This window comes from Porites lutea, chromosome 9 (assembly GCF_958299795.1).
Source record: "Porites lutea chromosome 9, jaPorLute2.1, whole genome shotgun sequence".
Lineage (NCBI taxonomy): Eukaryota > Metazoa > Cnidaria > Anthozoa > Scleractinia > Poritidae > Porites > Porites lutea.
The window spans coordinates 23,419,603-23,446,194 of NC_133209.1; the positions used below are offsets into that span (position 1 = coordinate 23,419,603).

The 26,592-nt window shown below is 39.4% G+C and overlaps 2 protein-coding genes across 2 annotated transcripts in view; one reads left to right on the plus strand and one right to left on the minus strand.

The window, feature by feature from the left end:
* The first annotated feature begins 772 nt into the window (after positions 1-772).
* On the plus strand, positions 773-15,441 carry LOC140949066 (uncharacterized). Its single transcript, XM_073398312.1, has 14 exons — positions 773-1,044; positions 1,617-1,916; positions 2,798-3,088; positions 3,971-4,258; positions 4,776-5,081; positions 6,031-6,106; positions 7,375-7,571; positions 8,069-8,253; positions 8,981-9,055; positions 10,380-10,619; positions 11,402-11,613; positions 12,192-12,232; positions 13,367-13,463; positions 14,494-15,441. Exons 1-14 carry the CDS (start codon positions 849-851, stop codon positions 14,702-14,704), a joined length of 2,715 nt encoding a protein of 904 aa, XP_073254413.1. The 5' UTR covers positions 773-848; the 3' UTR covers positions 14,705-15,441.
* Positions 15,442-26,514: 11,073 nt separating this feature from the next.
* LOC140947823 (aldehyde dehydrogenase, mitochondrial-like) overlaps positions 26,515-26,592 on the minus strand; it is a 14,708-nt gene continuing 14,630 nt past the window's right edge. Inside the window, exon 13 of the mRNA XM_073397026.1 lies at positions 26,515-26,592. This exon is cut by the window's right edge and continues 488 nt beyond it. The gene's annotated coding sequence lies outside the window, so the exon portion shown is untranslated.

A 26,592-nucleotide genomic window follows, 5' to 3' on the forward strand; every position in this document is an offset into this window, starting at 1 on the left:
ATATACTCTGGGAGAGCACAGACAAAAATTACAAGAAAACAAGTCGACATGGTAGCATTAACATGTCATGAGTTCCATATGACTAAATGTCAGAAGTAGTTCCGGACTGTGTGTTGTAGGGAAATGCAAAGATGCAAGGTTGTTTTAGTGAGATGCTCGAGTCATGGACTCCGATGTGTTCCTTCTTTAAGAGAGAGTTAGAAGTAGCTGTACCCCAATTAAGGGAGATTATACTTTTGAAGAGAAGAATAGCTTGTCAGCGATTACCAATCTGACTTTGAGTTCAAGATAAAGAACGATTTGATTTCAAGTTTTCAACCAAGTCAAGTTCGTGTGATTAAGAGTCACTTACTCACTTGTCACAACAATCTTATAACCCTAGGATTATCAATAAATAAATAAGTCAGCTAGTGGCTTGAAATGACGCGGCATTTAATTTCAACCTGATTCCAAAAGAAACGCAACTGCAACTGATTCGAAACTGATAGCAGGTCGATTTTAAGCTCTATTCTTTATATTTAATATACTTTGCATGCAGCTTTTCATGATGACCAATTTCTTCACAATTCGTGCCGCCAAAGTAGCTTTTATTGATTTGCCCGTATCTCAGTTTTTACTGCCATTGTTTTAATTCGCGTCGTCCTTCATTTTGTTTTCTTCAAGGAATATCAAAAGTGCATTTTTTCTTTAAACTTGTAATGGTATTCTTGAGGTCATTATTGTTCCACTGACTAAATACTTCACTGTTCTTTGTTTACATACTAGAGACTTTTTTTAAGCTCCCTTCTCCTAAAATTATCAGTGCGACGCCGATCGATTGTGGGCGATCCATAGAAGTAAGATGGGAAATGCTACCATATAGGATGGAAATTCACCTTTCCTCTACTGGTGACAAAACCGAGCGAAACGTTAGTGCCCCAGCTTTCGGTACTACACACATATTTGATGGACTCATGAGCAACATGGATTACGAAATTTGGCTAAGAGCAATAAACTATAATTATGATGGCCCTTGGACAAAGAAACATTTGAAAACCATGGCAGGTATGTTAGTTAAGGATCTTACACAAACCTGAAGCTTGACTAAAAGTGATTTTCACTTTATAAAGTATGACCAAGTATTTCTTTTAAAAAGATAATGGAACACTGTAGGCCTGGTTATGTGAAGTGCAATATTGGCGGCAATATACCATCATCGATTATACATTCCTTGCATCTTCCAAGTTTGATCAGCGCTATCTAGCTGGTTGTGAAGAGTTATCCGGGGAATTAAAGCAGTCAGAATGGGTTAAATATTTTGAATAATAAAATACGTTGTGTTTACAGAAATGGAATGCGTTCTCCAATACAATTATTAATACTCACAACTCATCTGGTCAAGCCCAGAACTGGGTACTATATTAATTACTGCTTTTTCCCAGAAAACACTGACAAACGAAAGAATAGGTCTACACAAGTCCTCAGTCACCGCACCACAAAACCAAACCTGAAAATGCCATATCATAAGAATAACTATTGGTCTTAATTTACTGTGAGTATTTGTTAAAGGTCTGCCTGTTTTTATTTACGTTATTATTATTTGTTAAAGGTCTGCCTGTTTTCATTTACGTTATTAGAAAGGCCGGAGAAGTTCACTGTAGAAGCAGAACCATTTGGATGTAGTATCAAACTGTCCTGGAAACCCCCAACATCTAGCGGCTGCCCAATAACAAGATATTCTGTCCATTACAAGGAAGCAGTAGTGTCAGCCGATGCTACGCTATCAACGTGGCAACGAAAACATTTGAACATCACCGATCGTGATCATCTATGGTTGGACTGCGACAAGCGATACAACATAATTGTCTTAGCATGGAATGAACGAGGCCACAGTGTCTTTGATACGAATTCAGTTGTATCCGTCTGGACAGAAATAGGTATGAAACTATATAAAAACCAGTCTCACGTTGTAAAGCGTTGGATAATTATGCAATTATTATAAGTGATGCCGAAACAGAGCCATTCCTCTTTTTATTAAATGGTTGTGCATTCAAGCATACATGCGCGTAAAATGGCCGTATTGATAGTCCCACTTAGACTTGACGACGACAACGATGATGATTATGGCGATGACGATGATCCTAAGCTGTATAAACGGGGGAAAACAAAAGACTGCTCAGATGCTGTACCTACAGTGCATATATAAAGGAATACCCAGACCGCTGGCAATAAACCGGCAAGTTTTACTTAGGCCCGGTTCAGAATCCAAACTTTTCATGAGCCGAACCGAATTCGAGACGACCCAAATTATTTAGACCGGCTGAATTGATTCAGACGCCGATCTTGATTTCAGCCAAACTAAATTCAAAAGGAGGACAATGCTCATTTCGGACAGACTGCTTAAAAAATACGCTAGTCTAAGTATAATTTGTGCATTACATCTGTAGGTTCGGTACATGAAAAATTTGACATCTGAATAAAGCCGTTCCAAAGTCGACCCACAGTCGAAATTCCTTGCCTGGCTAGGCGTAAATAACGGCTGAGCAGGTGTTCCTAATCGACTTAGACGCCGAAATTTTCATGGTACTTAATTTAATGCATTAAGTTCGGCTCATGAAAAGTTCGGCGTCTGAACAGGGACTTACTTCCTAAAAGGCCCTGAAGGTTGGGGGTATGTCTCATGACTAGCTAGGAACTGAACAAGAAACCTTTTAACGTCAATGCACTTTTAATCTCCATGTTTTCCTTCCGTCAGCCCAAACTAAATTGGCTTTCTAGTCTAACTGATAAATTTTATCTTTTTCGACGGTAACTCAAGGAGTTCCCTTTAAACCCTTGCTTAAAGACGTCGAGATTAAACAGTGCGGCGTTTTCGATGTCTTGTGGGAACCACCGGCTTTCAATTCTGGAGGAGGCTCGATAAAAAGTTACCTCGCTGAGGTAGCAATGGATAACAAAACCTGGCACAACTGTACAACACATTCTGAGGGAAGGAGCTGCTTATTCAAAGGACTCTTCAAGAAAACAAAGTACCATGTTCGCGTTCAAGCTTTCAACACAAAAGGAGCTAGCGATTGGTCGTATGGCTTTATATCAGCAGGTCTTTCAGGTATGTTACAAACTCATACCCAGTCGCTTATCTGTATTCGCGCTCTTATTAATGGGGAGGATTTAATGAATTCGTGAATAAAAACCGAAGAAAACCCGAAGCGACGTCATTTTTTCTTCTTGCGCTCGTCAATTTCCCTTTCCACATGCACATTTCTTTGCGAGAATAAATAAGTGGCGGCTGGGTACGAGTCTGAGTATGTTATGAGTATGGCTTGGAATTTGGTTCACTTTATATATTAGAGGAAAATTGTCCCAATCCCAATGCAATTTTCTGCAATATGCAGCAGCACTTTTACAAACAATACAAGCAGCTGCACTTGGTTACCGCTAAAAGCTTTTTGCCTGTGGATACTGCTTTATCTCGAAAAAATTAAAATTGAGTGTTTGGTTTCGGAGACCCTGATAATGATCATGACAACTACAGTTATGTTCATCTCTAGGTTTCTGAAAACTACTAAAAAACAATCAGTATTTAATTAAGAGGAGTGGTTATGAAATACATGTACCCCTGAGCAGTGCCGGATCCAGACCTTAAGATAAGGGGGGGGAAGGGGGCCCCGTCATCCAGACCCTTTGATAAGAGGGGGGGCGGCGGTCTCCAAAAAAAACTTTTTTCGGCCCTTCGGGCGTCAGTTTGGTCTAAAAATAAGGGGGGGTGGGCTGGGCCCCCGGGCCCCTCCCTTGGTTCCGCCACTGTCCCTGAGAAATATTATACTCTTCTCACTAGCAAGTACCGAAGGAATTTGTGAGGGCCTTTACCTAATTAAATGAATGCAACTGGCAACTAGGGGAGAAATATTGCAATGTAATCGAAATCCTCTTGAACATGGACAGTAAGAACTATTTTGTGAAATATTTGCTACACTTTTGCCCACTTTAGGTCCTCCTGAACCACCCGAGATAAAGAACAACGACACGGAAGTATCTGGAAGAAATGTGACAGTCACCTGGAAAGGCGGTGCAGACAACAACTGTCCAATTACAATGTATACTGTCTACTACAGAGAAGAAGCACCGCATACGTCAAGTTGGCAAGCGATAAACATTTCTGGTGCTACCACTTACAACTTACAATTTCAGTACAGCAAATATTACCAAATAATTGTCTCTGCTTGGAACCAGCTTGGTGAAACCCAAAGTAAAGGATGGAACTTGAAAACAGCGCAAGGTGACTGGATAGTACCTATGTAGTAAGAAAAAAGCTAGCTGTTACGTTGCTGATCGGTCAGATTGGTAATTGGGAAGGGTATTCTTCTCTAAAAGCTCTTTGACCATTTTACGTCCAACGTAAATGATAGAATCTTGTATGCCATGTTCTAACGTTTGTGTCATGCTGTAAAAAATAATGCGATAAAATCCATGCGGTATGAACATTCAAATGAAACCTCTTTTATTAGTATCAATTTTAAAAATTACTTCTTGTTTTGATATTTTACAAAATGAAATAAGGAAATTTTTGTCTTGGACTTCTTTTTTGGCAGTGAGGGGGTTATTGATACATTAAGAGTCAATTTGAAAGATCATTTCATTCCTTTGCAAGAGATTTCACTTAACCAGAAATGATTCGTTCAATCAACATTCACCAAGACACTGCCAAGAGTACCCACTGGGAGCTTTCGAGTTACATTCAACAATGAAACGTGTTTTGAATTCTTTCATAATTTAATTTTGAATTTGTCAAACAGATGTTCCACACCAACCGATCTTGAATTTATCGACTTCAGAAGAGTGTAATGATATTTACGCCAAATGGAACTCACCAGCAGGGGAAGCACTCGGGGGACCAGTTACAACTTACCTTGCTCAAATAAAGAAGAACGATTCAGGGGAAACCTGGTGTAATTGCACATGGCATGAAGATCATTTCCAATTTAAATCCTGTGCTTTTACAAAACTGGAGAAAGAAACACATTACGTGGTTAGAGTGATGGCAAAAAACGAAATTGGCTTTGGCTTGTCAACTGAAAAGGTCATCAAAACTGGAAAGGCAGGTAATTATTGGTCAACTATTTCACAAAAAAGCTTTTAAAGCAAACCAGTTGACAATTAGAAGATCGGGAAAGCCAGACCCTCAAAACTTGAAAACAATGCCAGTGAATAATGAGGACGCTCACCAGTAAACACAAAATCTGGGGGGAAAATTGGCTATATTTGAGGCCCTATTTAAAAGCCTTCCGTGTTTTCAATGTTCTTGAAACTTGCAGGGAATATTTCTTGAAGATTGATCTCGGGATTGTCGAATTTATAAAAAAAATTATCGAGCGTTTTTTCGAAAAATGCGAAATTTTTAGGTATGGACCAAATTACGTCCAAAAACCGTATCAAAAGCAGCTGAATGCAAGTTAATAAAATTCTTCTTACTCGCGATCGCCCAGAGCAATTCCCCTCTTTTTTTGTATGCAGTTTTCAATGAAATCAAACCACTACGAGGCGAAGCCGCGTTCCCAAAGCTTATCATTTTCTTAAAATATCAGCGAATCATGTGGCTAGCATGCTATTTCACTGTTTTTATGATTCTTAAAACTGCATTTCAAAATATTTCGAAAACGCTCTCATAGAATTTCTTCACACTTTGCCATAATGGAGGCAATTATGGCAGGTACATACTCCCTCAAGCGATTTCTTCAAAAAAACTCTTGGTACAGAGAAACACAAAGATAAATGAAAAACGTAATGGCGTCATTACGTTGCCATGGCGACTCTGATTACAATAAAACCCAGATAATAAGAAATTTTCATCTTTATATAATACAGCTGTGGTAACCTTTTTTCCATATCTTTACTTATGCCGACGTAGTTGATGCTCAAACTGGGGAGGTGTCAACCACCAAAAATCCAGTCGAGCCACCTTAAAATTTAGCCGAAAAAAAGTCTCGGCTTTCATAGGTTTCAATTCATCTTCATATTATGGTGAATATAACTGACGGGCTTTTGTCTTAGTTCCCTTGGTGCTGGTAGTAAATGTGACATCTGACATTGGCTTACATGTTTGGGGTGGACAAAAGTACGGACGAACGTACGTACGGACGGACGGAGCGTCGCGTGATTAACAAAATTTCTCCCATCTTTAGGTTACCATTTTTCTTAACCATGGTGTTCCGCTATCAAAAGTCTGTCAGCTTTGTTGAACACGCGGTAGAGTAACTTTTTACAACTGACACTTAGAGACAACTAGAATTTCCTTACAAACGAATTTGCGTCATGTAAGTGAGTTTTTCACTTTTGAAAGCTAACAGATTACCTCTTACAGAAACATTAACGTTATATGTATTTATCTACAACAACCAACAGATCGCCCTGGAGCGCCAACAATAACTAACACTGAAACAGAAGTGCCTTGGTGTAACATAACTTTGAAGTGGACAGCCCCTCCATCAAATGGCTGCCCAATTCGCTTCTACACAGTTCATTACAGGCTGAAGAAAGTACAGCGAGTAGAAGGGCAATGGAAAACAATTAATGTGACGGATCCAAATTTAAACCAGCAAGAGTTGATTCTGAACTGTTCCACAAGATATGAATTTGAAGTGAAGGCCTGGAACGCGCTTGGAAGTAGTGGATCTCCCTCGAAAGCATGGCCCATAAGAACAGGGGGAATTCAACAGCAAATGGTTTATCCTGTAAACAGAACAAGTTCAGGTCTCGTTTCTTTTAATAAAAGTCATTTTTAAGTGCCGTTAGGTTGTACGCAAAATTAGGCCAAGGAGAGAAAAGCATATCTCAAGTTGCAGCTTTTAACTGGGTCAAAACTGTTTACTATGGGTAACACAAGTTAATTGTTTGGGTTAAAGATTGCCAAAATTGACTCCAGTCCTGACGGCGATAGGGGCGAGCTAAAAAGATCGATTAAAAGTAATCCGGTATAAAATCCTATATCACACAATTAATTTGATCATCTCCTAAACCTGATTGAAGTACCAGACAAACAAAAAAATAAATTAAATCTCATGTTGATCTTCCTAAATTTTCTTTCTACAGGGTCATTTCTGGATACTGATCTAAAGATTATTATCATTTTTGGATGCTTAGCATTCATCGCTGCCCTGTTAGCTCTTACAGTCAAACGGTGGAGATCACGGCCAAAAACAGCCAAACTTTCTAAGAGGTAAGTTTGCTGAATAAATGTCGCCGTGTCATGAAGTCTTTCCACGTTACTAAGTAGCTGCAGAAGGCACGATGATGATGATGATCATCATGATAATGAGGAGGAGGAAGAGAAGGAGGATGAATGTAATTTTGACGATGAAAAGTGAAACCTTTTTTTGTTGTTGTTATTTTGCTCAGGACTCTCGAAGATATTGAAGCTCTAGAGAGCTGTGAAATTCCTCCAATAAGAACAACATTTGTCGAGGATTTAGGTGAAGGGGCCTTCGGTAGGGTTCATAAAGCAATACTTACAAACGGACTGGAGTTATTCACCGGCCAACAAGGATGTTCTAAAAGGAGGAAGGAGCAGTATGTTGCAGTTAAGGAGCTTCATGGTGAGCCTTAATTCATGCCTATTGATAGCCGAAGTAAGAGATAGAATGTATACGACATGCAGGATCTTTAGGATGCAAAACTGGCGCGGCTATCAAAAATATCCCTGAAAAAAGTAATTAAATGCAAAAAGAATAAAAATATTGAGTACGCACCCTCGAGAGCAAGAGATTTTGCCATTTTCGTTAGCAGAAAATTGTGGATTTGGTTCTAGAAGGAACACGTACAGCATGTTTTATTGCACAAAAGTCAATATGAAACTTTCGTTCTCTTTTCTTCACGAAAAAGTATATTTTCTACAACAATTTCTTTTTTATTAGTTAAATCAAATTTTTGACGATAAATCGGTCTCCTTGAGCATAGGTGTAAGTCCATTTTCGATTATCTTGAGGCTGATAATTAATTGATAAATTCCTAGTATCCATTTCTCCCAGGCATTTGTGTTATTTTTTTAAAGTCAAGATTCTACTTCTTGTACTGATTTTTATTTGGCTTTTAGGTAACGCTACAGATGAGCAGCAGAGCGAGTTCCTGGCTGAAATAGAACTCATGAAAACAATAGGAAAACACCAGAATGTATTGAGTTTTCTCGGCTGTTGGACCACCACAAAACCATTTCATTTGATAATTGAGTATGTCGCGCATGGGGACTTGCGTCAATGGTTGATACGCAAGAGAAGACAGGTATTACCGAGTACTTAATCAAGGTTCAGTTAGATTCATTTGAAACCGTGTTAGTCCATCTATAACAGTAGGTTCTTTAGTTTAAAAAATCTAGTATTAAACGGCCAGAAGGCTTTTATATTTTATCTTTTATTTTTTCTTCGCTTTGATGTTTTTTGTTCTCTTTGTTTGTTTGTTTTTGCTTTCTGTCTTGCCTGAGTAAACAGTCGACATTTCCCGATCCCACCATTAGTTTCCCCATAAAATGACGTCTGAGAAACGAGCGCGGAAACTCCATGCTTATATTTCACTCGTTCGCTGCGCTCACTCGTGAAATATTTTTTTCAACACGAGAAGAGAAATTTCTTATCTCCAAGCGACCATGTAATGTTCTATTTGTTATATAAACACCAATGAAATGCCAAACCATTTTACTGAAATAGTTTTTTGGTCTGAAAGGTGCGGTTTATTTTGAAGCCATTGCAATGGTGACATTTTCACATGTGGAGATAACATGTTATTTTCACTTGTGAAGATATCAAGTTTTCGCGCGAAAGCTCATTTGGTATTTCATTGGTGTTTATATAATGATATGTTTTCTTCGATTTTCAATGTTTGAAACTGATGAAAAAAAAGCATTGAAATTCTGGGGGAACAAAATTTTAAATTGCCTGTTTCAACTCAGGAACAGTGATGAAGTGTTTCTTACTTTATGAACTCTGCATTAATCTTCTAATCCGTTGCCCAGATCCCCAATACTACAGTGACTGTAAACAGGACTTTGCATACGAAGTCAGTAACTGGATTTAGCGGCTATGACGTGGTAAGTTAATATTCCTTCGACCAGTTGCTTAAAATTATTTTCTTTCGATTATGAAAACTCCGGTCAGAATAATTATTTTACTCACGTACTTCTTGTTTAGTTATGGGACCTTTGCGCCAGGTTTTCATTCAAATAAGCAATTGCCGTGTTATTATAAAGTGAATACCTTCAAGACGAAAAAAAAAAAAGAAAAAAACAGAAGCAACAATAAAACAGCAAAACCAAATAAAGAAAATGTCTTGTCTAGATAAGGGAAATTTGAAAACTCTCTGTTAGCCTAGAAGACAAATATACTTCAAAATTTCCTTTTCTGACCTAGAAGTTGTTTTTGATTTGATACAGAATTCAAAGTGGTCCGTTAGAATAAAAAGACGCTATTTCGTTTCTTAAACAAAAAAAAAAACAATAACGTTTCTTTAACCGAAAAAAAAAGGAAAGTCAGATGGGCATTGGAAAAGGGTTTTTAAAGATTTAATCAAAGTCAGCGAGGGAACTATTGTAAATATCTTATTATCCACTCCCCACAGGGCTTTTCAGGGATAATTTACAGCACTGTTGGGGGACTTTGCCAGACTGCTTAGGGTGCAGTTTACAAGTACTGAAGGAATGAGTGATGATGCCCCCATACATGAGTGTGAAAGTGAGATAGTCCACTACACCGGGCACTACGTGCCCTGCTCTTTACGAAGAGTGTGTGGGTTCTTTAGCGTCCCACAGATTTATTACATGTGCAAGGGCTTGTGAGACGGGGCCTACGGTTTATCGTCCTTATCCGAGAAGACTAGAAAGTCTAACCATTTGCGGATGTTATTACAAAGGCAGCACTTTCTCCTCAGTTATTTAAAGACCCTGAGTGTTGGTCCGACCGGGGTTTGAACCTACGGCCTCCCGCTCAGCAGACCGGCGCTCTCCCAACTGAGCTAAGAAAAATCTGTTTTATCCCTGGGACCGTTTCAGTGAGGAAAAATACAGTCCTATTTTTGGGTCTAATGTGGCTCCCTTAATCTAAGCCAATACAAACCAATTATCTAAGGCTGATTTGGACCCAAGGGCTCAAGTGAGTCCAAGCGTGGGCTGAAACAGGCTTTTGATGGGGTATTTTTGGCTTACATTGTGCTTAAATGGCTCCTGGAAGGAGAGGCTGGATCAGACTTTGGCAGGGAGGGCTAAATTGGCACTTTGGGGCTCAAACAGATCTTTTTAATTTTTAGTGTGCAGCAGCTTTCCAAGACTCCCTTTCCAGGTCTGATAAGGGAAAAGTATTTATGTAAAATCTCCAATCAAAGTTCATCTAAGCTCATAAATACTCCATTGCTTTCATTAGGCGGGGTCCGGAGATAAACAAGCAACAGTTGCAGTCGACGAGATAGAGCCTTCTGACGTTAATAATGACCAAATTCCCATAGTAGTATTTTCTGACTTAAATCAGGACGAAAATATGCCTCCTGAAGACGATAATCAAGTCTTTGACGATAAAGACAATAATCAAGAATGCAACGAGGACTGCGAGTTATTTTGTCCCTTGGATCTCATGTCCTTCGCCTGGCAGATAGCACGAGGCATGGTGAGGGGCTATATTGCTACGCTCAAGTTTTTTTCTTGAATGAATGATTAATCATACGTACGTAGCTGTCAGTATGAGCTTAGCTCAGACAATTCATGATGTTATAAATCCTGTTCTGGATTAAAAAAGCGTTATCTATCGCAGGTAACTTATAGATTGCCTTTTGCGTTTAAGCTTTCTCTAAACAATCTTTACTACACTTAATGTCATTAGAATACCATGGCGCACAAAGACGAGAAACGTGGAGCCTGGTCTTCTCAGGAGCATTAATATAGGCGTTGTTGCCGGGGGATTAAGAGGAAAAGGGAATAAAGGCGCGAGACGTACCCTTCAAACGCCTGAAACGTAGGATATCTCGTGAGTGGGCAGCCCTACCCTACGCCCACCTTCTCAAAACTCCGTTTTGAGCTTTCCACTTATAAGAACCTTTCTTGTAAAAGAGAAGCTCCGGATACTGATTTTCTGGTTCCCGAGGCTGCATGCGTAAGGGAGCTTTTAATGTATTACCGAAATAACCACAAAAAATGTAAAATAAATCTTGCTTCTTTCAATACCAGGACACACACACAAAAAAAAAAGAAAAAGAAAAAGAGGAAGAAGAAGGAAAAAACATTTATCATGGTGACCATGGCGTATTTTACAATACGTCTCTCTGCTTGTCTGTCCCTTAAAATTACTATTTACGTAATTTGTGCGGTTTTCGTTTCTCTTATATCGTTTGTTTTCGTATCTTTTTTCTTTCGTTCTTTCGGTCATTCTTTTTTGTTTTCTTTTCTGGACAGGAATATTTATCTGAGAGGGGCCTCGTCCATAGGGACCTTGCGGCGCGAAACATTCTCCTTGGACATGGAAAAAGGGTCAAAATCGCAGACTTTGGTTTGATGCGAGAATTGTACCGAGAAGTTTACGAAGTCAAGAGGCAGAAGAAACTGCCAATCAAATGGATGGCTCCTGAATCTATTTTCGAACAGATTTTCACTTCTAAGAGCGATGTGTAAGTACTTTTTTCTGGTCCTAACTGAGCTCAGTTACTCATTTAGGGTATCAAATAAGTACTAGTTAACTACCCAATTCGCCCATGAACCCAACCATGTTTAACGAATGGTCGTATAAATGAGGTTTAATTATTTAGACCAAAATGACCGGGAGTTGTGTGTTTGGGTCAGACGAATAGACATGAGGTGAGTTCTGCAGCACAGAAATAGCCTGCGATCAGCCCTGTTTCTTCTTCTTCTTCTTCTTCTTCTTCTTCTTCTTCTTCTTCTTCTTCTTCTTCTTCTTCTTCTTCTTCTTCTTCTTCTTCTTCTTCTTCTTCTCCTTCTTCTTCTTCTTTTTTGTAAGACATTGAGATCGGATATGAACGTTGGATGGTACGAAAATAAAAATAAAAAAAATCAGTTGTAACATGAAATAAGAATCATGCCTGTTCTCATGTCTGAGAAAGACGCTAAGAGAGTCGTCCCGCCCTGTAATACTATTGCTTTGAATGTTGTGCAAAATATATATACCTATTTTTTGGGTCTCGTGGATCTGAGGTTTATTTTAAGTGAAAATAGATGTATTTTCTTTCAGATGGTCCTTTGGTATAGTCTTATGGGAGATCGCAACAATTGGTGATTATATTTATTCAGTTATTTTTTTGCTGTTCACTTTAGACATTTTCTTTCTAAATAGTGATCCCTCTTCCCCCTCCAAAAAAAAAAAACAAATTCATTAAATTAAATATATAAAAAAACAAAACAAAAGCGAACGCAAAAAATCAAATAAGGCAAATTATTAAACACTCCCTAAAGTCCAGATTGGTCAAACATCATCGATCATCATCGACTCTAATAGCGGTAAGGAGAACAATCTATCGTTCTCACTCGTTATCATTATAGGTTCTTCGTAGTGCAGTTTGACGTTTGACTCGGGCCTATCTTGCTATTCTAAGCCTCGGCGGCTTTGTTTTGTTACGCAGCACGATCTAAAGAAAGATCGTTATTTATCATTGAAACTGGTTAGCAACACAAGTCAAACGTCGACAAACCAAATTGTCTAATGAGCTGCATCGTTTGTTAAGCTGATTATTTGACAGTGATAAATATTTCGTCAACAGTTGTTATGCCTGAGCTATCCTAAATGTGGTGTATGTAACTCACAGATCAGGATAGAAACAAACATCCGTGAATAGGTTCTGTACCCTCACAAGTTCACTTGCTTCTTCTATATACACCCAATTGGAAAAACGTTGTTGTCATAGAAAAAGGAAAAAAGGAATAGCAATAGCAATAGCATTTCATTAGGCTAATAAGCCTAGTAAATTCTTTTGCAGCATCCACACATGGACGCCGTATTTACCTGTTGGAATTTGCTGATTGTTTTGAAGGTGAAAAACGATAGAAAAAAAATTCCAGCGGGGAGTGCAACGGCTGCAAATGAATCCAGGCTGAGAATGAGGCTTAATTAGCCTAATTAAATCCTATTTGACTTTTTTCTTTTTTAATTTTTCTACGACAACGTTATTGCAATTAGATTAGGTGTATACTACTGTGGTATAATGATACTTGAAGAAGATGACGACGACGAGGACGAAGATGATAATGATGATGATGTTATTAATAATTGTTAGCTTTCCCCCCTAAAAAAAGTCGGTCACTGCCGGAATGGATACAATATTCTCCTATCCTATTTGATTTTTTATTTCTTGTTTGGTTTTTAGACCTTGCAAACGTTTACATAATTATGCGGAATTTTAATTCTCATAGGTGGTTCACCGTATCCACTTATTAGCAACAGAAACCTTTTCAGGCTCCTGAGGACCGGCTACAGATTGGAGAAACCTGATTTGTGTTCTGATGATTTGTAAGTTACATGGGTGGGGTGGGGTGGTGCGACATCAAACCTTTACCCTATCCGTATCTCAAACCAAAATATATATGAATTTCCTCTCAAAAAGTCAGCCTTGAACTGCTTACCAATCAGAGGGTTCTGATGATGAAAAATATACATTTATTTCCTTGGTTCCGTGAGAGTACAAAATGCTTACCTTTAATTTTCGGATTTTAAACAGGATTCTAGTTTAACAGGGGTCAAAAATCATACCTTTTGGTGCTGCACATATCAACGTTACTGATCATTACCGAGAGTTTGCTGATAAACAGCCATGACATACACACAAGTGTAACATCAATAACTTGCAGCCTGTTCCCTTTGAATAAAAGAGGCTAAACTACGCCATATACTGACTTCACAGTGACTGGAAAAAAATATACAGAGAAAAAAAGTTGCCTTTTTTCGCTCGAATTTGAAACTCTTTTAGCTTTACAAATAGACTGCAAAACAGTTGGTTTTTTTCTCAAAATCAGTAAAGAAATCGGTAAAGCGTGGCGTAAGAGTCTTACGCACGCGAAGCGCGCGAGCCTCACACACCCACAGGGCGTGTGAGGCGAGAGAAGAAAAATTTTTAGCTTCTCTTCCCAGTCTCGCTCTCTGTTTTCAGCCTCGTTCAAGACCTTTTGTTTGACTTCCGCGCGAATACGCTAAAATACGGACAGTTTTGCAGTCTACTTTACAAACAGAACATGTAGAAGAAGGTTGATAAACGAAGAATAGCTATAAAAACAAGCGATCAAAATGAAGGAATAGTCGGTACAAATGGGCTGCAAATACTCACGTTTTCGCGTTTCTTCCAAACGGGAAAATGTCCTCCTCGCGTTGAAACGGCGGCCGGCAAACGGCAAACGTGGGAAAAAGTCAGGTCACGTGACCCTCTCTACCGTTCGCGGGAAATAAGACGCAGCGCTTAATCTCTCTAATGCTGGTGGTGGTGGTGGTGATGATGATGATGATGATGATGATGATGATGATATCTTTACTCACGTTTGCGTTTCAGATATTCCTTGATGACAAATTGTTGGAAACAAGTCCCTGAGGAAAGACCAGGTTTCAAAGATCTTGTTAAACATTTGGAAAACCTATTACTGGAGAGAGTGGAATACTTTGAGTTTGACAAAGTGGACGAATCTAAAGATTATTATCACGAGCAAGAATCGACTGAGTCAGAAGAAGATTGTGACAATGAATTGCTAGAGACAAGCTTTTAGCCTTTATTTAACGCTTTTATATATAATACAATTAACGTTAAGCTGATAAAAACGAACAAATAAAACAGCCCAACAAACACAAAATCAAAAAAGCAAACGTAATGGTTTTCGTTTTGCATGTTACAATATTGTTACTTGAAATTGATGTTTAAGGCTACAATACTTCAACTATTCTACTGAGGACAGAGTACCAGGGTCCATCACGCGGCAGTTTTAAACTATGCAAAACGTTTAGAAATATTACCTCTTTAGAAAGCGTACAATTTAGACTCGTTATCTTTCCAGCATCTTAAGTAATTTTCCAGCAATGTAAACCGGCCGCGAAAACGGTTTTAGTGAAAAACTGATAACCTCTTGATTTACATGCCGTCCCTCGCCGCCAAAAAGAGACGACACTCGGCACTCTCCTATGCTTATGCTGAGCCTGAAATCCTCGCGTTTACTAGAATAATGCCTAATGATTATTTTAAAAAAAGACGAGGACTTTGAGTGTCTCAGTTTTTGTTTATTGTAGTATTATCATTGCACCTTAACATATGCACTTGTTGTGGTTCTTGGCATTAACGCTCTAAGCTTTGAGGAGGCTACGTCCACGCTATTTGCTATCTTCATAATGGAGCTAAAACGTTTCTCACATCGATTGAATTTAAAAAATAATGGTCCAGTTTTGTTATTTAAGACTATATTTAGGCATAGAAACAGCTTTGTGTCGCCTGGTGCAACGGATGGTAAGGATGGATATGGATTGAAACTTGAAAAAGTTGGGCTAACCTTTTCAAGTTTTAATGCCATGCCTGCAAAACTCACCAAAAAGATTATTATGGTTATTGCTGCCTTATGGAATTTGTTTGATATCTACTTTATAGCTCTACAGGAGCATTTTGTGTATGTTACAACTAATTTTTTTAACGCTATACATACTTGTACTTACAAGAACTTCAAATTAGCAGCACTAAAAAATTGCGATAAATTATCATCATCATCATCATCATTTACTGCTTATCCTGCTGGACGTAACATCTTCGACCGAATGGCGGAAACGACCTCTGTCAAGTGCCTAACGTCCAACTTCTGTTATTGACCTGTCAAAGGTGTCCCGTATGTCCTTTTCCTACTACCTTCTTGGTCTTTCCCTTTCTCTTTTCTCAACTATCTTTCCCTCCAAGATGATTTTCCCCAAGCCCTCGCTTCTTTTCAAATGACCAAAATACTTCAAAAAGTTACTTACAAAGTTCTCTAACCACTGAACTTCCACTTTAAGTTCATCCCTAAACGGACTTATTTGTTGACAATAAATAGTAAATTAAAATAATGATAGCAGCAATGAAAAATTGCAAATAAAAATGGTAAAACAAAATGACTACACAGAGGAAAGAGAGAAAGAAAGATATTTCACTGTTAATACTTGTTGTCGAAGTTACAGGATTGCTACAGTTTTTAATTATTTCAAGAATAGAAGACGGTGTAAGGTACAAAATGCTTTTGTTTAAAGAGTTTCATGCAGTTTGTTTCTTAAGTAAGTTTCTACTGGCAGACTTTTTAATATTTCTAGGTAAAGCATTCCATAACCGCACTCCAAACCGGGAAAATGAATTCTTTAGTTGTTCAAGACGAGAAGACATGACACATGATTTGTTGGTAGTTGCTGATCATCTGGTGCTGTAGGAATGGATATCTGAGACATGGGTTAATAAATTTTTATTACGAGCAGGAGCTAGCTTGTTTTGGACTTTATACATTAAACATGTTCTTGTTCTTTGTTGTGTATAGTTAATTTCATGGGAGCTTTTAGCGACTCCAGCTCTGATTCCATCCCTTTTATCTTCGATTTAAGATCATCATTCTCTTTCCTTAGTGTTTTCACTGACATGAGGAACTTAATATATGGTTAGCTGCTTATCAAAACCAAACCGATATAATTCCTGGAGCAAATTTTGGCGCGTCCGACCTACTCGAACTGCCTCGTGAACTCTAAAAAACCTTTACCAAGTCAGGCTTGAACCACAAATAGCTTCGTACCAAATCTTGTAACTTAAAGGTGACGCAACGACTTTCCATGATTTTCGCAACCATCTTTCTTTTGTTTTTCTCGGTTGATTCAGTTCTCGTCTCAAGCATTCTTCATTTGCAACCGCGTGATAAGGCGGTCATGTTGGATGACAATCAATGCTTTTGTTCTTGTTTTGTTTTTATTTTTTCTTTTTTGGCAAAATCTGCATGAAAAAAGTTAAGTTCCCATTACAATAACCACTCACGCGTTTATTAGCATCACGTGGTAAAACTCACATGTTTTCTCGAAATGTCCAGTACAACAAAATAGAGAGCGCGCCTCATACGTGACAGGCATAAATAAAAACAAAACAAAAGGGAATGCTGCAATTACGAAAGAACACCAAAAGGCCTTTCTTAATGAAATAGCCGTCTTAGCTTGAGTTGTTGTCGCACACCAAGGCAGTGAGACACCAGGCTGGGTAGTGACCTATGTTATCAATAGGCCATTACGTGTTCTGGTCAAGAAACTTTTCATCAACGGTAGAAAGCTACATTCATATTATAATTAACAAAATACAAAAAGAACCCATTAAGAAAGAAAAAAATAAATGAAGCGTTAAACGATCATTTCTTTCAGTTGTAAACTTGCTGTACACCTACATTCGTGATTAGCACAAGGCAAATCGTTGTTTCCTTTCGCTCCGAAATTTCGTTTTTTTTTTCTTAAGATGCATTATCTGAAGCTAAGCTTGATTTGCTTCTTAACTATTCAGATACTGGATAATTGAGAAGAGCGAAAGAATTCGACCCAGTAAAGCAATACCAACTACAAAAGCCTGTTTTAATAGTTCAAATAATTAGCTTCGATTTTTTATTGTCTCCTGTTGTAGTTTCCTTAATTATACCAGTGAATAAGGTCTCATTCAAGCGAAACTGGAAACCAGCTATATTGCATAACCGTTAAGCCTGCTTTCAGTTACACATTGTTTTCTTTTGTCTTAATTTTAGCGGAAATACCATTTATTACTTTCAGCCGGCAGCAGCAGAAAAGCTTATATATAAGTGCATTCCTCTGCTCCTCTGCGAATCGTTACAACAGGGCTCTTCGTCGTCAACCGTGCCAACGTAAATTCTCTACAACTTTAAGATGGAATCTTCGCTGCCAGAAGTTTTAATGTTCCCAATCACCTCGTTCCCCTACATTCTGAATTCTAAACCTGAATTGCAAGAAAGTTTTTTGGTGGATTTTAATGTAAGACCTGGTTGGATTGTCTACAATCCAAACGCTGTGACTGTGTTGTCCCGCAACGAGATGTTCCAGCCAGTTTACGAGCTAGCTCCTATTTGGAACGCGGAAAAACAAGTTTTCAAGGTTAAATATTGCGACGACCTGGAAGCTTTAAAGGAAATGCTAGAAAAACCACTAGTGTTCTGTATAACGAGGCGACAAGAATGCGAAGCCATGGTCAACGGCTTTGACACAGACTTTGTAATCGTGTTGGATCCCAAAGACCCCAAAATTGCCAAGCAGATCAACAGGGTTTTCGACCAGGTGAAAAAACGGTTAAGTTCTGGACAAAAGTTTTGTTTAAAAATAGACTTTGCCGACCTCTGTGACGAACTTACAAAAACTGAGTTCAAGAACTTGGTTTATTGGCTGAACTGTGAGTTTTACATTACTAATCACTCAACGCCATGCCAGTTTTTGCAGCTGAATTCGTGGCAGCTGTGGCTCCTTATGTTTCCAGTTTTCCTGGTGGCGTCTCTTCCGTATCGTGCTGTAAGGAAAACCTTCATTCATGATGACAAAATACATTTGCACTTTCGACTGGTACTGAAATTTTGTCCAGAAACTGTTCTTGTGCTCCATTTCTATTCCGCAAATTCACGACCCTCACCTGGAAGATATCTCACAGAAGAAAAAAAATACATCGAAAGAGACTGTAACGCAAGTGAGATAAGGACACTTGCCTGCTTGACATCTCTGAGCGACAAGCACTCGAAAAGGCTGGCAAAAAGCGCGTCACTTTCAAGAAAATCAAGTCGAAGATTTTAAATTAAAGGAACATTCCTGAACTTGACGAGCCAAGTAATTTATTAGCATAAATAAAGTAAAATCATAAAGAATTTTTTTGCCTTGATTTTGTGATCTATTATTTAATACCATCAGCTACCACAAATCTGCCCAATCTGCTCAGACAAGTGAGTCTCAAGTTACGTAAGGCCCGCTATTGCTAACCAGGGGGTCCAAATACGGCCGACTCCTCCCCGTCGCATGTAGTGGTAAAAACATAACGGCTTTAGGCTATGTTCATATTATTCCTGACAGCGTTTTCGCCGCATTAAAACCATACCGGTTAGGGCTTCTGTTCACACATAAGAACGGTGGTTTAGGCGCGATTTCAGTAGCGGAGCGAAGCTGCGCCGCGTCAATCTCTAAAGTGGAGAGTCACATACACTCTTTTTTTTTTATAAGAATGTTGTTTTTCTGGCCCAGGCTGAATATTCTTATTTTTCTGCCGATTTTAGGCTTAAAATATTCTTGTATTATTCTTAAATTATAGCTTATGACATTTCCGTTTTAGAATTTATTGGGGTATATGTACATGTATTACATGTACCGTTTATCGAACAGTCATTAGCGTTGAACATTTTGCTATAGCTAGTGCAGGTTTTTTCGTTTTGTTGGCTAGTTTCGCCGTTCAGAGAAAGGAATAATTTTATACGGTTAAGTTAAAAACATAAAATTGTATTGTATTTACAGATGTTTCAACACACAAAATTATATCTATCCTTTTCAAAATCTCAGCCTCGGCTTTATTCTCAAAATATTCTTAAAATTTCGCAAATTTCAGCCTCGATATTCTTACAAAACATATTCTTATAAAAAAGAAAAAGTGTATCGGTTAGGTTTTCACACTATACAATACAATACAATAATTTTATTTAAAGAGGGAGACTTAATAACCTTTTACAGTTTACTAACTTGCTGTCCTCTAAAAATAAGTTAGAGGAAAAATATACAAAAGTATGTACAAAAAGCAAAAATATTGAAATAAAATATACTGACAGTCGGTCGAACCTCCATGTGCGACCACCTCTCGTAAGCGTCTGCCTCACATAAGCGACCGCCAATGCAAAACACCGAAACTTTCCCAGTCAAAAGCTTACAGTTGGAATCTACTAGTAAAACGACCACCTCCTGTGAGCGACCGCGACCACATTTTAGGCCTGAAAATTTAATGATTTTCCAATCGTGTTTAACCTCTTGTAAGCGACCAATTGGTATATTCTCTGATGTCTATGTTCGCTGGGTACTCCATGCTACTTAGAATATATGAAGAACTTAAATGACAACGTGGAACTACACATGGCATAACTTAGAAATTGCATGCAATAAATCATCTTCCATAAAGCGGATGTGCCAGGACCTCCTCTCGGAAGAGGCGCCTAGTGGTTCGATTCTTGTAAGCGACCACAAGTCTTTGCATTTTGGGTGGTCGCTTACGGGAGGGTCGACTGTATATACAAAAATGCCGGATAGCTTTTCGTGTCGGTATATACTGGTGTGAACATAGCCCTAAACGCAGGCTTGCGATTTTGAGGAATTGAATGAACACGTGCGAGGTTGAAGGCCTGCTTATATCCACGTGTGTGTTGGGCTCGATTGCCAGCCGCTGTTCTTCAAATGAGCCCACGCTCCTGCATGAAAAGAAGACCCGACAGAGCGGCGGAAAACGAACCTTGGTGTACGTCAAAAGCCAAAACTATTGGTTTAAGAAAGTAAGTAGCTTGTGTAGCAGACGTTGTTTGGTTTGTTTTTCGTTCGTCTTTCGTTAAGTAAGAAGTCAAACAAGAAAACGATGAAGGAGGGGGCGAGGTAAAGAAGCTAAACCTCGTACTTTCCCTTGCCCCATCCCTTATCGTTTTCTTTTCTTTTTCTGCGTGCATGGTTGTATCTTACCGTAAATGATCTAGTATACTTCTTCTCTCAAATAAATGCCTCTTGCCTCTTGTAAACGCCCCCCAAAACGTTTAACTTTGCATCAGACACCCCTTGTCTTTTAACGCCCGGCATCCACTACGAGCCTCAGCGCTCCGGAAGTTAAAAAATTCGTACCGTCTGGTTGCTATGAAGTGACGTAATCATCCAGTTGAGTATCCATCACCGTAACACTTTTGCGGTCAACTACCGCAGCGCTCGTAAAGTACTTTAATTAAAACCGTGTTCAAAACCCTGTAGGAAGTCTGTTTATTTTTGAGTCGATTAATGCACTGCTGATTTTCACGAGGTCACAACTTTTGCATAAATTATCAAACATTATGTTAAGCGGGAAATCTACCTATGGTTCGCGGGAGAAGCAACTTCTATAGCGGCGCAAGACAAATGTTTCGAGAGTCGAGGATGCGCTCACAAACTATTCACTATGCGACGAAAGGAGAAATCACTGGCATGATAGCTGCATGTAATAGTAATTTTATCAATCCAGGTCGCGCCGTGTTCGCTCGAGAACGCTGTGACAACCTCGTTTGGCGCGCTTCTCACTACTTCCAAAACATGTTGTAATCGGTAAGTAGACTTAAGCACTTAGTATCGCCAAGCCATTCAAATCAGTGTATACTCAATTCTTTGTCTGAAGATTCTCGCAAACACATATACCAAGTAAATCTGGATGGAAGAGGAAATTGTCTCCCTAAACGCAGCCAGATTATATTTTGAAGGATGGCGGCACAATTCAACGCGTCTTCCAGGTCAGCCCTAATTTATAGTTCGTAAGAGTATAAATTGCGATCTCCCTATTAAGCTTTCTTTGATAAAACTTCAGTAGAAACAAAACAACGCAGACATGACATTCTCCTGCATGAGACACAATCGGCTGAAGGAAATATCTGTTTCCAAGTCGGGTAAATTATCCATTCTTGCGCACCGCAAAATCAGCTAAAATCAGTCGCTGGAAACCTGGCATATTATTAAGCCTGAGCGCTTCTAAGAATAACACGTTTAGAACTTCGACGCGTAGAAAAAAAAGGCAGTTGTTCTATATCCTTTCTGGTTCATCCAGGTAGAAGTCCTGGCATGTTATTATTATGCCTGAGCGCTTCTAGGATATATAACACGTTTAGCATTTCGACCCGTAGCCGTAAAAACAAATAGGCAGTTGTTCTATATCCTTTCTGGTTCATCCAGGTAGAAGTCCTGGCATATTATTATGCCTGAGCGCTTCTAGGATATATAACACGTTTAGGATTTCAACCCGTAGCCGTAAAAAAAAATAGGCAGTTGTTCTATATCCTTTCTGGTTCATCCAGGTAGAAGTCCTGGCATATTATTATGCCTGAGCGCTTCTAGGATATATAACACGTTTAGCATTTCGACCCGTAGCCGTAAAAAAAAAATTAGCAGTTGTTCTATATCCTTTCTGGTTCATCCAGGTAGAGGTCCTGGCATACTATTATGCCTGAGCGCTTCTAGGATATATAACACGTTTAGCATTTCGACGCGTAGCCGTAAAAAAAATTTAGGCAGTTGTTCTATATCCTTTCTGGTTCACCCAGGTAGAAGTCCTGGCATGATGTTATTATGCCTGAGCGCTTCTGGGATATATAACACGTTTAGCATTTCGACCCTTAGCCGAAAAAAAAAATTAGGCAGTTGTTCTATATCCTTTCTGGTTCACCCAGGTAGAAGTCCTGGCATGATATAATTATGCCTGAGCGCTTCTAGGATATATAACACGTTTAGCGTTTCGACCCGTAGCCGAAAAAAAGAAAGTAGGCTGTTGTTCTATATCCTTTCTGGTTCACCCAGGTAGAAGTCCTGGCATGATGTTATTATGCCTGAGCGCTTCTAGGATATATAACACGTTTAGCATTTCGACCCGTAGCCGAAAAAAAAATTAGGCAGTTGTTTTATATCCTTTCTGGTTCACCCAGGTAGAAGTCCTGGCATGATGTTATTATGCCTGAGCGCTTCTGGGATATATAACACGTTTAGCATTTCGACCCTTAGCCGAAAAAAAAAGAATGGGCATTTGTTCTATATCCTTTCTGGTTCACCCAGGTAGAAGTCCTGGCATGATGTTATTATGCCTGAGCGCTTCTAGGATATATAACACGTTTAGTATTTTGATCCGTAGCCGAAAAAGAAACATGATTAGGCAGTTGTTCTATATCCTTTCTGGTTCACCCAGGTAGAAGTCCTGGCATGATGTTATTATGCCTGAGCGCTTCTGGGATATATAACACGTTAAGCGTTTCGACCCGTAGCCGAAAAAAAAAATTAGGTTGTTGTTCTATATCCTTTCTGGTTCACCCAGATAGAAGTCCTGGCATGATGTTATTATGCCTGAGCGCTTCTAGGATATATAACACGTTGGCAATGAAATCGACCGCAGACTTTAAAATGTTCTTTTTAGAAGGCACTGAATTATTTTTTCCGGACATTTTGTTTGATACCGCATTTTTAATTAATTTTATTTGTCGCCCCAGGATGATGACATGATTGTGTGAAAATTGACGCCTCTATCATATAAGATGCGAAATACGATCAGAGATTAAGGGAATAGGGAATGTTGCAAGGTACTGGGTATCCAGCTGAGATAGCTGACTTTTACTCAGCTATCTCAGCTGGATACTGAGGGGTTTTTTTGGTTGCTAAGACCGTGCAGCTCGTTATGGAAAGGTGCAATTAAATAATCGTTTAATTTGTTCAGTTTCTTTTTTCACATAGTACCAATTCAAGATTTTGCGCATTTCATTTTGTTCGATGACAGGCGGAAAGTAAGGACTGTAACATCAAAGTTTAGACTTTAAAAAACGATAAGGATCTCTAAACGGCCCAGACGTATGAATCACATGGGACATAGTCTCTCTTTTTTCTTGGTCCGTCGAGCAAATTGCCCGATACAGGCAAATGACCACGCGCGTACTAAATCTGAAGAAAAAAAGACTGCTCGCAGACTACATGGGACTAAACGGTTCACGAATATAAACAAACTGCTTTCGCACAAAATCAGAGGAAAGTGAAAAGTTCTTTAGCCGTGTAGAAGCGACATCAGTTCAGTCGCTGGACAAGCTCGTAGGTGAAATTGATCTCCTTGGGTCTTGTATCGACCTGGAAGAGGATGACGCCCAGAGAAGAAATACAGCGCGAGGGGCACCGCATCAGAAAAATTCAAACGGAAGTGAACGTTTAATTCTATTTTCTCATCAACACAGCGAAGTTTCCTGTAGAGTCTGTAGGGTAGTGCGACGGTGATACAGCAAGGCAGAAGCATGACCCATAAGAAAAAGTGATTGAGAGACAAGATTGGATTCGGAGCGTGGAAATTTGTCACTTGGAAAGAACAATTCAGCCACATAACTCGTCTCTTGAAATTCTGAGGCGTTAGCTCCTCGAGTCTTTCAGACAGATCGACCGTCAGGTAAAACTTATCTTGTTTGCGAAGATGCTTTTGGACTAATGCAGTGATTTTAGTCAACTCCTGTGCAATTTTCGGATCCGAGGGATCAAGAACCACAACAAAGTCCATGTCGAAACCGTCGAAAAATTGACTATCCTGTTCTCTTCTGGTAACACACAGGATTATGGGCTTTTTGAACATAGCAACCAAATGTTCGTAATCAGCTTTGGTCTTCACCTTGACAGTAGTGTGATTGTGAATTCGAGCTATCCCAGAAACCGGGTAGATAATAGCTTTAAACATTTCGTTACATGACAGTACCGTTACCTCTTGGGGACTATAACGAATCCATCCTGGTTTCACTTCGAAGTCAAACAGGAGATAGTCTGAGAGGCAAGGAATCCTCTCCCTTTCAATAAGATCAGGTAAAGCCGACAGCGGACAGAAAAATAATCCAGCACTTCTTAAAACGTCTGTACTCATGGTGTAATGAAATCTCTATGTGCGTACATGATTTCTTCTAATTCAAATTCCTAGTCTCGTCGTTTTGCAGTTTATATACCTTTCCCACTGGAATTTATCAATAGTAAATACCGCGTTGTTGACTCAAAGACCAATAGTAACTTTAAAATTTCACTGGATGGCAGGTCATTTACAAACCATTTAACAGCAACAAACATTGTGTCAGCTGAAATGCACACTGACTATATTATAATGAAGTAAGTAATTATGCGAATTTAATGAAAAAAACTGTCTTCGCGGCAACTGAATCGCATACAAGTTGAACACAATGACGGACAATTCAACAATAGCTCATTACCGGCAATCGGAACAAAGTCCTATTCCACTTTCAAAAAGGACCATAATACACGTCCCTAATGTTCGTCCTCCAATTATTTTGTGTAAGCATTGTCTTTAAATTCTCTTGGGACGATCCTTAAGCTTAAAAACAATGGAAACTCGGCCAAAAGCAACGGTCATACGTGTACGCATGTAAAACCACGGTAAAACGGGCAACTTTTTTTGGAACATTACTGCAGAAGGTCTTGGAAGTGATGTTGCGCGTTTTAACACCCATGTTCAAACCTGTCTTGCAACAAATCAGTTTGTTGCAAAATGTGTTAATACTGACTACTGATTGGACAAAAATTCGCGGGAGTAATACCATACAGGGCACTTAGTCACTTGCTGCCAAACAAGTTTCCCTTGGCCGGTAAAACGCGCAACACGCACAGATTTAAAAAGTAGAACCTCTCTCTACTCTATCCAACAACCGAGTTGTTGCAAGCCAGGCTTGATTCATGGCTGGTAAAACGTGCAACATCTATTTTCAACTCGTTTTGCGGCAATCTTGCAAAACAAATTGCTGGTTTTTGTTGCCGTTTTCCGGCGTTTTTCCGTATCCCAAATTTTACTTCGTGGTCGCGCAGGCCGGACAATAGAATTAAGGAATGTGCCTCAACCAACGCCCACCGGCCCCCGTTCCTAGTTTCACTCCATCTGAGGGAATCCGGATTTTGCTTTTGGAATCCGGAATCCCACTGACGACTGCAGGTTTTTGTTGCCGTTTTTCCGTATCCCAAATTTAACGTCGTGGTCGCGCAGGCCGGACACCATAGAATTAAGGAATGTGCCTCAACCAGCGCCCCCCGTTCCTAGTTTCACCCCATCAAAGGGAATCCGGATTTTGCTTTTGGAATCCGGAATCCCACTAACGACTGCAGGTTTTTGTTGCCATTTTTCCGTATCCTAAATTTTAAGTCGTGGTCGTGTAGGCCGGACAGCATAGAATCAAGGAATGTAGCCCAACCAACCTTCCCGTGCTTAGTTTCACCCTATCAGAGGGAATCCGGATTTTCCTTTTGGAATCCGGAATCCCACTGACGACTGCAGGTTTTTGTTGCCATTTTTCCGTATCCTAAATTTTAAGTCGTGGTCGTGTAGGCCGGACAGCATAGAATCAAGGAATGTACCCCAACCAACCTTCCCGTTCTTAGTTTCACCCCATCAGAGGGAATCCGGATTTTGCTTTTGGAATCCGGAATCCCACTGACGACTGCAGGTTTTTGTTGCCGTTTTTCCGTATCCTTAATTTTAAGTCGTGGTCGTGCAGGACGGACAGCATAGAATTAAGTACTGTATCCCAACCAACCTCCCCGTTCCTAGTTTCACCCCATCTGAGGGAATCCGGATTTTGCTTTTGGAATCCGGAATCCCACTGACGACTGGAATTCTGACTCCAGAGTTCCAATGACAAAGAATGTGGAAGCAAGAGAGGGTAATCTTAGTGGAATCCAGTAACTGGAATCCGGAATCCCTTTCATAGGGCGAAAAGTGTGCTGCACGAGCAAATTGGTGTTTTTGACTTTTAACCCTGTTGCTTTTTCGGCGTTCTCGTTACTACCAGTTTGCTGATACAGTTATTTTCACAGACGTTTTATTCACTAAAACATCATACAAAAATTGAATGGGTCTACTATTACCTTGATTGCA